General features: G+C 53.7%; 1 protein-coding gene across 5 annotated transcripts in view; it reads left to right on the top strand.

Moving 5' to 3' along the window:
- The window catches only part of SYNJ2 (synaptojanin 2), a 93,257-nt gene that overhangs the window by 28,328 nt on the left and 48,573 nt on the right, over positions 1-16,356 (top strand). For 4 of the 5 annotated variants that reach the window (XM_060168447.1, XM_060168444.1, XM_060168446.1 and 1 more), the window contains exons 2-4: positions 299-385; positions 9,280-9,550; positions 13,236-13,461. Coding sequence is in view for 4 of the 5 variants with exons in the window: in XM_060168444.1 (XP_060024427.1) it covers positions 299-385; positions 9,280-9,550; positions 13,236-13,461 (584 nt within the window). In the remaining variant the exon portion in view is untranslated. The remainder of the gene's footprint in view (positions 1-298; positions 386-9,279; positions 9,551-13,235; positions 13,462-16,356) is intronic. The other variant, XM_060168445.1, reaches the window with a different exon arrangement.

The raw sequence follows: 16,356 nt of genomic DNA, 5'->3' as shown, positions 1-16,356 counted from the left end.
CAGCAACTGGCCCGGGCTCGAACCCTCACACTCACGTCTGCCAGCCGGGGACTCCCCTCTGCCTCTCCAGCCCGCAGGCAGCTGTCGGAGCTTCCAGAGAGCAAGCTTTTGGTGGGGAGGTCTGAGTTGCTGCAGCTCAGTGATTTGCTGATCCTCAGACCTCCACAAATATTACTTGGGGCCGAGCTATTGTCTGCGTTTTCTCTTCCGAGTGGGTGGGAGCTCCATCGGAAGCTGCAGTGAATGAACTCCAACAGGAGGCTCAGCTGATGCTGTCTGTGCTGTGTTTCTTCCCCAGCTCCAGAAGAAAAGGAGGTCATTAAAGGCCAGTATGGAAAGCTCACTGATGCTTATGGCTGCCTGGGGGAGCTCAGGTTGAAGTCCGGTGAGTACCCACTCCGAGGGGCAGCAGCTGTCAGACCCCCCTGGCTAGATAGATTTCTGGTGCCGGGCAGAGCCTCTCTTATGTTAGTGTGGAAAGACTGTGGGATTTAGGCGTTCTATTTTAACTGTTATCATCCTTTAAAATGTTTCTTTCGCTGAGCCAGCTCCTCTGGGCAGGAGGTCCAGGTGAGCGCAGCCTGGTCCTGCCAGGGGTGCTTCGTGCCCTGGCTGCAGAGGAAGCTCACCTTCATCGCGTGCCCACCAGGATCTAAGGTTTTCCAGCCTGGTCTGGAGGTGGAGGGCTCAACCCAGGGGCTTGTTTGTTGTTTACAAGAGATCTGTGTTCCAGATGGGGTGGCGGTCAGAGGCCCGGAGCCCCTGGACTTGCTGGGTGTGTCTTGAGGGAGAGGAGCTGGGACGGCGCGTTGTTGGCTAGGAGAGAAAAGCCACCAGCACCTGACCGTCGGGCACCAAGGGTGGGTGTGAGCGAGAGCAACGGAAGGAGCTTCAGAGCTGGGCTGTGTAGTGTGACTAGAAGGGACAGAGAATTACAGGAGCAAGTGGGCATCCTGCTCGGCGTGATACTCGAGGGGCGGAGCCGTAGGCTGGGGTGGGGTACCACCGCCTCCGTGTGGGACCCCTGGCTCACCTCTGCGCTCCTAGACCTCTTGGGAGCCCTGGTGCACTTCTGGGGCTGCAGCCCCCGTGTCCTTCCTCCCCTCTCAGCTGCCTCATTTACAGCTGAGTGTCTCCGAGGACTTACGGGGCCAAGACCAGAAGAGGCTGTGAGTTCACCAAACACAGGCTCTTCCCGAGCTGAGTGCGTGCATCTCCACATCCACGGAGCAGCTGTTTTCCTGGATTGAGGATTTTGAAAGCTGACAGAACAGCCCTGTTGTTTGCTGTTACTTTTCTGGTCTTTTCTTTAGTGGGATGGTTTTTTTCTGAACTATGATGATGACATTGATCATCTCCCAACAGTGTTTAGGAAAAGCATTCAGTACCCTCGTGACAAAATGCACTTATTCAATGTCTATTTTGTGCCAATGGCTAAGTATACATTAGATTCTTTAATCCTAAAAACAAGTCAGTGTGATACGGTATCTTTATCCTCGTTTTCAGTAAAGGAAACAGACTCAGAGGGTAAAAGGAGCTTGCCTAAGAAGCTTAGGTAGGATTCAAACCTGGATCTAGCTGCCTCCAGACCCTTGCTTTTTTCATGAAGATGTGCTGCCTGCCAAGGGTTTCTGTAGATTTTTTCCCCTGCAGCAGTTTTTTTTCTGAGGTTATGAAAAATTCCTGTGGCCTTTCCTCAGTCATGAGGATATGAGGATGACAGCTAACCTTACATGGTGCTCACTCTGTGCTAGCACTGTTTTAAGTGTTTAAATTTTTTAACTCAGCTCTCCCAACAACCTATGAGGTAGGGACTGTGACTGACAGAGAGCTTAAGCGTTGTATTTCATCTATGCTGTGACACAGTTTTCATATTACAACACCTGGACATTTAAGATATGTTACAGTTGTTGGCATCCTAGTTATACTTGGCAACATTCTTCTTGTACGTAAATTAATGGTCCATTTCTCATATGTCACTAGCCCGAAGTCGGGCAGTCCTCAAGTGGCGACTGGGGTTTAAACTCTTGCTCTCTGGCTACAGCGGCTTCCTTCAACCACTAGGCTGTTCTGTCCTGGAAGGAACAGAAAGGCTGAGATTTCAAGGCCAGGAAGGCAGTACCTTCCCCACATTCCAGGGCAAAGCTTTTCTTCCTGGGCTATGATTTGAGGTCAGATCCAGGGAACTGGTCCTAACTGGGAAGGGTGGCAGCCCCCAGAGACATTGTCAGAGTGAGCCAGGGTGTCTGCGGGTGCCCAGCTGCAGCAGGCTCATCCCGGGGCAGGGAGTGGAGAGAGGTGACCAACTCCTACAGCTGCCCTGGGCAAGGCCATCCTCCCCGCCTGCAGCCCTCCACCCTCCCCCGAGGGGTGAGTGAGCACAGCCTCTGGTCCCCAGCCCCCATTTCTGGTGTGCTCTGAATCCCCTCAGCCCTGCCCACCAGTGTCACCCTGCAGGGTGGGCTGTGAAGGTTCCCTGAGCGTGGTGAGAATGCGTTTGACTTTTGGAATGTCAGGATTATTTGGCCTTTCTCAACACATTTCTGAAAGTGCCCAGGGTATCTGAAGGATGGAAGGATTGGGCCTTGTTATCGAGTTTTTCAAATTCCCTTTGGCTGCACTGAGGAGTGTTTGGCTTTAACTTGAATTTCTTTTCCCACTGCAAGTCCCCACCCCAGGACTATGGTCTGTTTTGTTTTTTTCCCCCACCTGTGGAGGGTGTCAGCAGCACAGAGTGAAATTCCAACTTTCATTTGCTACCGAGACAATCAGCCCGAGTGGCCCGAGTGGGAGTCGGCCGCCCCTTTTGATTTTCTTAGGCTGAAGGCCTCTGTACAAAGAGAGAGACTTCCCCTCAGGCTCTTAACTTGGGGCAGTTGTTCAGTTTCAATCTACCTCAGTGAAAATAGCCTTTTATGTTAGAAATTAAGAAACATATACAGGTTTGTAGATTTTCGTGGAGAGCCAAAGTCCCTCCTTCCTCTCTGAAATGGCAGCAGGAAGCGGGTGGAGCCCCCGCAGTAAGCCCCGGAGCAGGGCTTCCTGACGCATACACCGTACAAAGCATAGAAAGTGAGAGTATAGCTATGGAAAGAATTTATCCCAATGATTATAGGGATTTAACTCCCTTTTCACCTAAGCTCTCAAGGCCTCCCTATTTCATAGCCTCAGGGGTTGAAGAAATTGAGGTCTCTAATGAATTGCGTCTCCTGGAGTTGTGCAGTGCACAGCCTGTGAAACTGTACATGCCAGTCCTGTAAACCTTCCGCCAGACAGCCCTCCTCAAATCTAGTTTCGGCTTCTCAACAGACCGACCTGAGTTAATTTAATTTCTAATTTCCTCTAAAAGCAGGAAAACTGCCTCAAGTCTATCTTACATAGTTCTGAAGGGGCTTACATGAGAGAATGAACATGGACTGAACTTGGGTACTGAGTGTTGGGGGAGGCTGTCCTGCAGGGGGTGGGTCTTTCTGGGAGAACTAGGTATGTGGCCCAGGCTGAGTGCCTTCCGGTCAGGGACTCCTGGTGGTGGTTAGTCTGCCCAGGCCAGTCGAGGGCTGACTTCTCTGGGCAGTCACCGCAGAATGGAACGTCTCTGGAGAGGGAATTTTGAGTCTCTAAGCCTTTGAGATTCGGGGAAGGCAGTGTCCTCCAGCAAGTCTTGAAAGGGGATGGCCATCAGTTGTAATAATTTATTTTAATCCTTACACCCAGTGGTGTGCTCTCCACTGTTTGACTTCCAGCTCTCTGGGGGGAACTCCCTGACAGGTCGCGTTTGCCAATTTCCGTGGTGTAAATGCACCCACCGCGGCTGACTTCAGGCCAGTGTGGAATTGGGCTGTGATGTGCTCCGCTGGCTCCCGGGAGCTGGTGAAAGCTGCCAGCGCACCACTGCCTTCACTGCTCTCATCTTCTTGGCAGGGAAGGATAAAGAGGTACTTGACATGAGCAGGTGGATACAGATAGTTAGAATTCTGAGCTCGTTGGTAAGGGGTAGGGGCGGGAGCTCCGGGCTCCTCTGGCCGCAGCTCATCACTTCACAGCTGGGGAAGCCTAGGCTCCCTGAGTCCCATGTTCACGGATCTGAGAGTATCCTCTACCAGCAGACGAGTAGGTAGGACAGTTTGTAGGCACCCAGGGTTGAGATCAGTACGCACCTGGCCGGGGAGAGAACTCCGAGGCCAAGCAAACACAGAGAAAACCCAACACAGAAAATGCCCAGCCTTGTCCCTGAATGAACCATTGTGTCTGCCCCTGACTCATCGGGACTCCAGCGCCCGCCCTTCCCAGCCAGATGATGGACGACAGGTGGCCACAGATGAGGCTCGGACCCTGGCACTGCAGGGGTCGGGGTTTCTCCTGGGCAGCTCTGACTTGGAGCTGGGCTTTGAGAGAGAGGATTTCTACATCGATATTGAGGTTTTGGAAGCTTTTTAAAATTGGGGTAAAATATTCATAAGATAAAATTTACCATTTTAAGCAGTTTTAAGCATACAGGTCAGTGGCATGAAGGACATTCACATTGTTGTGCAACCATCACCACCACCCGTCTCTTGAACGTTTTTCATCTTCCCAGACTGAGGCCCTGTCCCCGTGAACAAGTATATATATCGAGTTGGTTGCATTCCGTGGCCCCACGCTGCACACTCAGGCTGCCTCTGTGTGCGGGTGTGACCTCTCCTGGTTGTGGTGTGTCTTTTTGGCCTGTGACCCATTCCTTGCCCTCACCCCCTCCTCACCTGACTCTGGCCGGCAACCTCTCACCCAGGCATGGTCTTGCTTGGGCCAGAGCACTGGAACCAGAGTGTTGGAGCTGGAAGGGACGGGGAGCCCATCTGGTGCCCAGAGAGGGCCTGGGACTTGTCTGAGGCCCCAGAGGCCATTGGAGGCGTGCAGAGCCCAGAGCCCCATCTTCTGAGGCCAAGGCAAGCTTGGCTTTTGTCTTTGCCTTGCTACAAGGCCCTAACTGGTTTCAAGCCCCTGGACTCAGCCTTGACTAATGACTTCTGAGACATCCCCACCCCCGTCCCAGGCCCAGTTTACTTCTGGGCCGTGAGAAAATTGATCCTGGGTTACTGGAAACACAGCTTGGATCCCGTGCTCAAGGTGACGGCAGAGGGGATTTCTCACACGCCGGGGAGGGGGGCGGGGTGGCGCGTCCCACCAGCCTCACTTTTACCCCTAGAGACGCCTTCTGTGTGGGATCACAGGCTAACAGCATCCTCACGGTACCACCCCCAACCCCTGTCTCCTGCAGTGCATGAGAGCACAGGGGCTGTTACACAGATGGGTAGACGGGGTGATGCCAGGGCTGGAGTGACCCCTGCCAGGCTGAGCAGGCCGGGCAGGTCCCCCTCCTGGAGGGACGGAGGCCTAGGGCTGTTCTTCTGGGGGTCACAGAGACAGTCCACAGTGCAGGACATGGTTCGATCTGAGGAGAACAGTTTCCAAGCCCTCCACTCCTTCCAGGAATCGGTTTGCCTAAACATGTCCTGTGATGAGGGGCCAGTTTCTCACCCTCTCTGTTCCATCCACAGCCACCTGTCTGCTCTCTTACCTTTCCCCTGCCCGGAATCTTACTGTGGTGAACTGCTTCAGAAGTAAATGCCTCTAGGGTGCCAAACACAGGGACAGCTCAGAATACTGTCAGCAGTTGAGGAAGCCAGTCACCTCAATGACTAGGTAGCAGATTTGTTGACAAGCCAGATGATGGTCAATTGTTTGCCTTCCACAAAATGGAAGTAGTTGGGGCATCAGCTGACAGCATTAACAGTAACTTTGTTGATAGAGTATTGTGATTTCTTTTTTCTTTAACGTGTAGCTCAGAAGGATTTTGAAGGGTTGAGTGACATTTCTATAATGAAGCTCTTTCTGTTCCCACCTATTTATTAATGTAAACGAGGTCTCTTAGTGTTTACTGCTATAAAAATGGAAAATAGAACTAGACTTGATATAGAATCTATTGATAGTTTCATTCCATCAATAAATAATATTTATCCATGAACTGTAAGTCCCATCCATCCCATTAAGAGAAGCCTTTCCGACAAATCTTTACTTTTTCTATTAAACAATTATTTAACAAAAATGTTTCGTTTACATCGTTTGACCAATCGTGTACTAAAAATCATTGCCTGAGTGATGACTCAAGCCAGAAGCCCCTCTTTTTGGAGACGTGGAGCTGCAGAATCAAATTGCTGTACAATATGGTCAGGTGAAGCACAAAATGTTACATTAGGATGAAGTTCCGTGGGGAGAGTGGACTGGAAGTAGGAGGAAAAATCCCATCTGTTAAAGAAGATCTTGTTCATGGATTCCTTTAAACAGTAGATGATGAGAGTATGAATCACCGTCTAGATTCCACCGGACGCTGGTAAAGAGGCCCACGACGGCTTTACATGTCAGCATTTAGCACGTGATGGAAAATATATCACAACCATTTAAACTAATAGTGAACCCTTCTGCTGTCAATTTGAAAATGAGCGAGAGGTGCATTGGTCAACCACAGTTCTTAGAGAGACAACAGCCGAAGTTGTTGAAGGCCGCTGGACCTTATGGCCAGATGGAGCCTGGGCCAAGGTGAGACCCACGTTTGCATCTTGGTCCAACACAGACCAGCTGTGCACCGGGCGGGTGATTCAGCTCCCCGGGGACAGTCTCTTGTGTCAGATAGCAGCGCTGTTAGGCAGGTTGGCCATACTTCTGCAAGGACACGGTTAAGAGCACCGGCTCTGGAACCAGACTTGGCTTGAGTAACTTGCCCGGGTGGGATAGCCAGAAAGTGGATTCGAATCCCACCTCCCCGCTGTGCCACCTCGGGCAGGCTACTCACCCTCCCTGCACCTCTGTCTCCCTTCCTTTGAATGGGGCTAAAAATTGTACCTCCCTCATGGGGGTGCTGGGAGGAAGTGTGTGGAATGGTGCCCTGCACACGGTAAGCATCGCCCTGAGGATTAGCTGTCGCTAAAGCATCTGCTTCCCGCGTGCTCCCACACGGTGGCTCTTCTTATTCTTCACCCTCTCCTGAGCCCCTCGTCCCAGGACTCGGGAGCCCGACGCCTCGGTGGTGGCGTCCCCTTCCCTTTGCGCTCATATATTTCAAGAGCCTTTTCACGCCTGCAGTTGCACGCCCGCCCCACGCCTCCCCCGGGCACTGCCCTGCGCAGGAAGTGCGTGCTGTCTTCGGAGCACCCTGGAACTCTTGCCAGGGACTCGGTCCCCCGACGCAGAGGCTGTTGAGGAAGTGGTACCAGAAACCCACTTCATGACTCGGAGGGAGAGACGTAAAGTAGAATTTTCCGTGCCGCCCCTGGAACCCACCCCCTCCAGAGTAATCTTGGGCTCGCGGCCTAGCCCACCGGGCTGTCCTCTGGCCACTGCAAGGGGACAGTTCTCGAACTCTGCTTCGCCCCGTGCCGAGCCCACCGGAGGAGGCAGATGGGATGCAGGGGCACTGGTTCTAGCACAGGCTGGGGTAGTATTTGTATTTGTGAGGCTGGAATTTGAGGATGTCAACCGCACATAAACCCCACCTGTCTTCCAGAAACGACGCCTGTTCTGCTTAAGAAACTCAGCCCCCTGACGCCTGGCACTGTCCACAGCATAACTGCCTTATTCTTGTTGTTTCAAAATGATTTCCTGATCATGTGACCGGAGACGTGGGATACGAGCCAGTATGGTTGCCTATTGTATGTGACCCCCAACCCCCAGTAGGCCTGGTACGAGTGGTGACCTATTTATCAAATGAAGGGCTCTTTAATAAAAACCGGATGTTACCCGACCCCCAGCAGGACTCTTTTTCTCATTCAGTGTGAGGAAGGAGCCTAGCATAAGTGAGCAGTGGAGTTGGCAGTCTTAGGGGTCTTAGCAAAGTGTCCAGAGATCTAAGGACGCTGACCACCATTGTTCCGGATAATGACCACTGAACATTTGGAGTAGATCTTGGTGGGATCGGGTCCTTTAAACCTCAGTAGGATGGGAGGAGTGTGCTCTGGACCAGAATCACACCAGCCCCTAAAGGCTCGTTACCCAACTTATCTCCTGGGCCTTCTCCTGAAAAAGGGGACTATGGGGCAGTGTCCCCACTGTCCCCAGAGTAAAGCATTGCCTTGGAAGAGAAAACAGCCATGGATGGTGTGGTGGCATCCCCGGAGAGGGGTGTGTCCTCCTCCTGGCAGTGGGGTCCGCACTGGTTGGGGTAACCTTTCACCGGGGGAGGGGAGGCTCGAGCTGCTCTCTCATTGGCCTATTTAGGAAGTGTTCATCAAACACTTGCCGTATGCAATGCCAGGATGCTGGGATATGACAACCAAACAGAGCCCTGCCCCTAAGGAACCCCCAATCTACTGGGGGACACACGCAGGGAAGGAGGCTGTTAGCTTTGTGTGTGACGAGGGCTACCACTTAGCCCTTAGAAGGGACACCCAGCAGTGTCTTGGGAGAGCAGGGAAGGCTCCCTGGAGGAGGTGCTGCCGACCTCACCCCAGAAGGGCGGAGAGGAGTTCTCCTGGGAAGGGGTCTGGGTAGAGGCGTTGGGAAGGCTCTTGCTGGTCTAGAGGCTGAGGGTGGGAAGGTGACTGGGGAGGGAGTTGAGGAAGGCCTCGCTGGCAGAGGCCCCGGGGTGCAAGGGCGCATATGAGGAGCTGCAGAGTCGGCCTGTAAAAGCTGGTGGACCCTGGGCGCTGTGTGTGGGAAGGGGCGGGAGGTGGGCAGGAGTGGCTCGGACCTCCCGGATGTTCCCCCTTCAGCCCTGTGGGCAAGTGGGAGCCTGGAAGGATTTCAGCAAAGGAGGGAGGTCTGCGATCAAGCGGGTTTGGGAGGCCGCTCCAGCGATGGAGCTTGGAGGACTGACCCTGGCTGGGGCCCTGAGGATTCGTGGGGAGGGTGGATTTGAGAGGCTTGAGGTGTGGGGCTGGGAAGGCTCCAGGCAGGCATATCCTTAGATGGAGGGCAGCAGGACCACCTGGGCTTGGTAAGCGCAGCCTGCTGCCCCGGCCCCAGAGGCCTGGGTGGTGCCGAGAACTCACATTTCTAACAGGCTGCAGGTGACGCTGCCGCTGCTGGACGGGGGCTGGGCTCTGGAACCATGGCCCCAGGCTTCGGGCTCAGGTGACAGGGCGACCCCTGAGCCACGGAGTTTAGGAAGGCGAGGTCTGGGGGATGCAAAGGCGAGAACAGGAAGTTGCGTGGTTGCAGCTGAAAGCCCGGCTGCCCATCACCCGCGTCACCGCCAGCCGCTCTGCCGCCCGTGATCCTCAGCCCCCACGTCTCACTCCCTTCCAGGTGGCACCTCCCTGAGCTTCCTGGTTTTGGTGACGGGCTGCACATCTGTGGGCAGAATTCCAGAGGCCGAAATCTACAAAATCACCGCCACCGACTTTTACCCACTTCAGGAAGAGGCCAAGGAGGAGGACCGCCTCACAGCCTTGAGGAAGATCCTCAACTCAGGGGTCTTCTACTTCTCGTGGCCCAACGATGGGTCTTGCTTCGACCTCACTGTCCGGGCGCAGAAGCAGGGCGATGACAGCTCCGAGTGGGGCAACTCCTTCTTCTGGTGAGGCCCTGGGGCCCGGGCTCTCCTGCCCACAGCTTACATGGAGGGCGGGCTCCGATGGGCGCCTGCATCCTTGATCTCCACTTTGCAACATCCCCGGCACGTGGGTCACCTGTGAGAGCTGTGATCTGTGCCCGCTCACTCTCCGCACAATGAGAGGCGAACAAGCCCCACTCCCCACCAGGGGTCGGGGAGGGTGTTCAACGTGGTTTAATGCAGACTTAGGAAGGAAAATCTGCTCCATAAGTAAAGAGCGCAAGTGGCAGCATCTCCCGGTTTCTCCCAAGTGCCTGGGCCTGTGCTCGGTGCTTCCCTGGCCCCTGGGCCCCTCAGTTCTCCTGGTTATCCTCCGGCCTACAGACATTTACCACCGACATTTCTAAAGCACTGTTCTAAGTTCTCTGGGGGTCATGACTCACGTAATCCGCATAGTAACCAATGAGGTAGGGTCTGTTATCCCCATTTTACAGGTAAGGAGACTGAGGCTTGAATAACTGAGGGAATTTGAACCCAGGCATCTGGCTCCAGATCCCATGCTGTTAATCACGAAACCAAACCAGTTGTATCAACGGCAAAACTGAGTCATCCTGCCAAGGTGGTGTGCGGTAGTGTGATAAGACAGACCTGGAGCCCAGGCAAAAGTGCTTGGGTTTCTGTATGTTTAGGGTCATCTGGGCGCTCCTTCAGGGACTAGCTAGTGTGGATGACCCTATAAATATGTAAATTATCTCCCTTTCTGGGCTCCAGGGGTCATGACCCTCACCAGTCCTGTGAAAGAGCCAGGGGGGTACAGCGATTCACATGCAATGGAGCTGTTCCCCTCAGATTTACCAGGAGATGAGAGTCAGAAGCCAAAGTGATGAAAATCCTGCTGTAGAAATTGTTCCAGTACACCTCACATAATGAGGCGTTCCTAGATCCCAGTGTTGGCCTTTGGGGCTACCCCAGTTTCTAGCCCTGAGTCAGGACTGATGAGGCTTCTTTGTGCCCTTTATTTATTCATCCCTCCCTTACCCAAACAGAGGAGGTCATAGGTTTCCATCACCAGGTAAGTGTACTTAGCTTGGTGCTTCGACTCCCGCAAGTGAGTTCCTGACTTCCATTTGGAGAAAGGGGGTTCGCCATATCCTTCCATGTGTCCCCGTACTCCCTGCCCCCCCAAATCTTCTTAGGTTCTCTGGTTTTGTTGAGTTTGGGGGCAGTAGCATGCTCAAACTTCAAGCGTGTGAATCTCCTGCTGATCTCGTTAAAATGCAGATTTTGCCTGAGCAGGGCTGGGCTGGGGCCCGAGACTCGGCATTTCTAGCAAGGAGCCAATGGTGACGCCATTGCTGCTGGTTTGAGGACCACACCCTGAGTAACAGGTGCAGGGGATGGTGTGTCTGTGAATCACTAGTTCCATTTTGCAGGTGCACGTGCCCCTGAAGGCAGCCAAGCTCAGGGACACGGGCTGTGGGGTATGAGGGGTCTTTCTTAGGCCGGGGGCTCCTTTTCAGCTGGGACTGTCTGATGAGCCGAGGCCAGAGGTCTCAGAGGGTGCCTGGATTGCCCTTTGTACCTGCTCTTCTCAGGCCTCCTGATGCCAGCTCTGTGGTTGGAGATTTGAGATCCACAAAGAAGACAAAGCAGAGAATCATAGAGTGAAGGCGGAAGGGGCTTGGGGAGGGGGAGGCCCCAAGTGCACACTAGACTGTCTTGGGCTCTGGAGGTGCGAGGCTGCTGGGCCATCCCACACTCCAGGGCGTGGTGTTTGGGCTCAGGGCGGCACCCATGGAGCTGACCACAGCTGAGTCAGCCCCAGCTTGCGTGGTCACGGGCTTGATGGCCTGAACCCACCATTTGGGGTGCGGTGTTCAAGGTCTGAACCCACATCTGGAGTCAGATGGGGTCAGCGCTGAACGTGGCTGGTGTACAGCGGGGTGAAGGCATTTTTCTGGGCTGGTTACTGTTCCCCACCGATCGTTGCTTCCTAGTACCATCCAGTCCTGGAAGGAGACGCAGGCTGTTTTCCTTTGTAGGTTTGGATTTCTTCCTTCAAGGATGTGAGCTGTCCTCCCACAGCGGGTCAGGCCAGTGTGACTACAGACAGGATTATTCAGAGCTGTCTGTTTGGCAAACGGTTCCGTCTCCTGACCCCTAGTGACTGATGGCAGCCATAGCCGTGTGGCTGGAAGACCCTGGAATATTCTGGAGGCCTTCCTTTGATGCTGATTTCATATGGGGATGACTAAAGATGGTTTATCATCTGAATTTTAGAGAGGGTTTCAGAAGAGGGGAAGGTGTTTTTGTAAAGTAATGCTTCATGCTCATCATTCTTTAGGCAGACCAGCGCCCTGGTGTGAGAGGTCAGGCATGGCCCTGCTCCTGGGGCGGGGGGTGTCTCTTAGTGCCCACGCGGTCACGTCGGGGAGGCTGGCCTGAGAGCAGGGAGTGGCTGCTTCTTGCCACTTGGAGAAGACCGCCTGAGACGTCAGAGCTCACGGCACACTTCTCCAGAAAGGAGAGAGCTGCTTAGGGCAGGAATCGTGCTGCCTTTTTTAAACAAATAGGGCATTGTGACCTAGATTAGCTTGCTACCCTGTGGTGGTTCCTGCCTCCTGGGGAGCGTGTTAGGGGCCTCAGAACGGCACTGCTTGGGTCTCCTGGGTGAACTTTGTGGAGCCCGGAAGAAGCCTGAGGCCCGTGCACGCCCTCTGAGCCCCACTTCTCAGAGCAACCACTTGCCTGCTCAGTAAGCTCCAGTGGGCGCTGGGGAGGCCGAGCGAGTGAGAGATGAGAGCAGGGTGTGGCCATGCACAGGTGCAGCTGTCAAGGTAGGGCCTTCAGCAGGAGAGGCTCGGGGTGAAGAGCACAGCTCCAACTCCATGCTACCACTTCCTGGCGCTGTGACCTTGGGCGAGTACTTCTCTTCTGTGCCTCAGTTTCTTCATCTGTAAAATGGGGTGAATGATAACACCTGGTACACAGGGCTGTTTCAAGGATGAAGTGAGTTGATCCGTCCCAAAGCACTTAGAACGGTGCTCGGTGCCCTTGATAAACGTTGGCCTTTATCCCCATGATTATCACCGTGGATGCCAGAGACCCAGAACAATCCACTGGGTATGGGGAGGAAGTGCTAGAACTTTCATTAGGTTTTATGTTCCTCTCATCCCGTTTATTTATCATCCATTGCTTTGTAATGCTCTCATTACATTCACATTGTGGGACCTGAATATAATTTAAGTAAGCATGTAAGCATGCATATATTTAATTATTTTATGATTTGTCATGTTATCATTTATCACTATCCTGTCATCGTAAAGCATGATTAAATTTTTACTGATGGGATTCATTATCAAAAACTGCAGAGGCCACCAGTGTAAACAGAGGCTTCTCTGAGATTCCCTGAAAGGCCTGTGACTGACTCACACCTGTACCTGGATTCCATTCACTGATACTGACGCCTGGGAGTAGCTTCAGGAAAGGACTCCTAGCCCTTTCCTGCTGCACGTGTCTCCGTGGCCCTGCCGTTTAGGGTGTCTCGGAAGCACACGCACGTCCCGGGCTGTGTGTCCCGAGTGTGGAGTTCATGGGGAGTGTGCAGTGTGGGAAGGCAGCCCCTGGGCACCTCTCCGACTTGCTTTGGGCACGGTGTTCCCTCGAGGATGTGAGGCGGCCTGAACCGCTGTGGGGCTCTGTTTTGCAGGAACCAGCTGCTGCACGTGCCCCTGAGGCAGCACCAGGTGCGCTGCTGTGACTGGCTGCTGAAGGTCATCTGCGGGGTGGTGGCCGTCCGCACGGTGTACGCCTCTCACAAGCAGGCCAAGGCCTGCCTCGTCTCCCGTATCAGCTGCGAGCGCGCCGGTGCTCGCTTCCACACCCGAGGCGTGAACGACGACGGCCATGTGTCCAACTTCGTGGAGACGGAGCAGGTCAGTGCCCAGGCCGGCCCGTGGCCCCCGCTGGTTCAGAGCAGAGGAACCTGTGCAAACTTGTTTCCGTTGGAGGCGGGGGTGCTGGAGGCGTTTTCGTGGCTCCTCGCTCTCCCAGGAGCACAGAATGTGTCCCTGGGGCTCTGTTTGCAAATGTGGCCTCGGGTTTGCATGCTGTATCTTTTCTTTTAATACAATTATCTATTTACTTATTTATGTATTTTTGGCCGCCTTGGGTCTTTGTTGCTGTGTGCGGGCTTTCTCTAGTTGTGGCGAGCGGGGGCTACTCTTCGTCGCGGTGCGCGGGCTTCTCATGGCGGTGGCTTTTCTTGTTGTGGAGCACGGGCTCTAGGCACGTGGGCTTCAGTCGTTGTGGCACACGGGCTCAGTAGTTTGTGGCTTGGGGCTTAGTTGCTCTGCGGCACGTGGGATCTTCCTGGACCAGGGCTCGAACCCGTGTCCCCTGCATTGGCAGGCGGATTCTTAACCACTGCGCCACCAGAGAAGTCCCTGCATGCTGTATCTTTTTTGATTCTCTTCTCATGCTGGAAAAGTGTTGCTTACCCAGGGGTATTTCCTAAAAAGAAGAAGGAATTTTTGCCGTGATATCACGAAGGGTGGTGGTTATTCAGAGAGCAGCTGACAAATGAACCAATAAGGTTTGAAAATCTTTTTAAGACAAAAGTAAGTAGCTGAATAATGGCAGGATGAGAGAAGGAAGTTATTTTTCATTCTAGATCCACTGAAGCTTCCTCCTGGAAGCAAGTCTTAGCAGCTGGGAGTTGTGAAATCTGCATGTGAGGCAGCAGCTCCGTGGAATAGAACCTTCTGCTTAATTTCTCATTGACTTTTTCCCCCCTAAATTCTGTTCTCATTCCCAGAGATGCTGTCTTACAGCTGCTTTATTTATTATTATTATTTTTTTTTTGCTAACAGGCGATTTTTTTGCGAACATGCTAACATGCGATGTTATCCTACACAGTAGGATAATACCACCGTGTAGACTAACTGATAGAATAAATCAAAGGATAGCCCATGAAAGGCACAGGTGTAGTATTGCCGTGGGTGTCAAGCTGCAAGCAGCCCGTGTTTATTTAGTGCTGATGGGACTTTGCATCCCCTCTTACGGCTGCAGCTGCGACAGGTGTTTCCTACCAGGGCTTTAGCCAGTTTAATTCAGCACAGATTTGAGCACTTGCCTTCCGTGTGTGAGCTGGACCTGCCTGGGCTTTCGGAGGGCACAGAGCGGGGAGGGTCCTCTTGGGGTCAGATGCTGAGTAGGGGGATGCCAGTCAGCAGCCTGAAGATGAGCAGAGGGGCAATTTCTTGCCTGTGACTTCAGCTCTCCTGGACATAGACGCGGCTGGTAAATAAACACCTGGTTAAAAATGACAGAGAAAACGCAGCCCCCAGATGGGGGCCTTCCTCACAGTGTTCCATCCCGGTCTTTATCCTTGTGTCATTAGTCTTTGCACCATTCAATTCATTCCACAGATCTTAATTACTTTTCACCTGCCACAGGCTGAGCGCTGTGCTGGGAAGTGGGGGCCAAAGATGCAAAGCATTTTTGGACGAATCAAAATACCAGAGACCCTGAACCTGGTAACTGAGCGGGATTTAGGAGGTTTCCGGGGGCAGCCCTGGAGCGAGCCCCTGCGGTTCAGCCTTCGCCTCGTTCCCCATCCCGCCCTCGGGCAGAGAGTACCTTGTTTAGTGCCCCTTAGATTTTTTTGGATTTCAACCAGTTTTTTAAAAATTGGGGTCCCATCTACTTGTCAAGCAAGTCATTGATAAAGCAACTGTCCTCCTTATCACTGTCTGTTCCTAAACGATAAGACATTTTAACACTGAAAATGTAAGAAGACGTAGTGGTTTCCTGGAACTGCTGTAACGAGCACCGCAAATGGTGGGAGTGGGGGCAGTGCTGAAAAGGACTGAAATGTATTGTCTCCCAGTCCTGGAGGCCAGAGCCCGAGATCAGGGCGTGCGCACCTCCGCGCTCCTTCTGAAGCCTCTGGGGGAGGAGCCTTCCCACTGGCAGCTTCTGACGCCCCGGCGGTGGCAGCGTCACTCCCATCTGGCTCCAGCACCACGTGGCATCTTCTCCCTGCGTGTGTGTGTTTCTCCCCTTTACATAAGGACACCAGGCATATTGGATTGAGGGCCCAGCCTACTCCAACCTGACCTTTCTTAACTAATTGCATCTGCAACGGCTCTTATCTCCAAGTAAGGTCACATTCCCAGGTGTTGGGGGTTAGGCTTTCAACATACTGTTGTTTTTTGCGGTACGCGGGCCCCTCACTGTTGTGGCCTCTCCCGTTGCGGAGCACAGGCTCCGGACGCGCAGGCTCAGCGGCCATGGCTCACGGGCCCAGCCGCTCCACGGCATGTGGGATCTTCCCAGGCCGGGGCAGGAACCCGCGTCCCCTGCACCGGCAGGCGGACTTCCCGACCACTGTGCCACCAGGGAAACCCCTTCAACATATCTTTTTGAGGGGGGGCCACAATTCAATCCAACACAAGGACATAACCTGACATTAACAGGTCAGGACTGTGCTTTCAATGCAGGGCGTTTAGCTTTATGAACAATCTCCCTATTGTCCTTGCTCTTCTCGTTTTTCTACAGACTAGGGTTGGGCCTCTGCTCTGGTTGTTCTAAGTGTGCCTGGTGACTTGCGCTTGTCTCCTGCCTGCCCCGTGTATGTGCTCGGAGGCAGGGACCCTGTCCCCTCCAGCAGCGCGCGGCCGGCCCGCGAGGCCTTAGAGCCTGCAGCGCCCTTCCCCCCCCGCCCCGCCCCCGCCCCCGCCCCCGCCCCCGCCCCCGCTCCTGCAGCCCACCCTGTTACTTAAATTGCCGGCACCTGCCTCCCTTCTTGGGCGCGGGGAGGGGTTTCT

Source organism: Lagenorhynchus albirostris, chromosome 12 (assembly GCF_949774975.1).
Source record: "Lagenorhynchus albirostris chromosome 12, mLagAlb1.1, whole genome shotgun sequence".
NCBI lineage: Eukaryota > Metazoa > Chordata > Mammalia > Artiodactyla > Delphinidae > Lagenorhynchus > Lagenorhynchus albirostris.
This window is presented reverse-complemented; position numbering and strand designations above follow the sequence as displayed.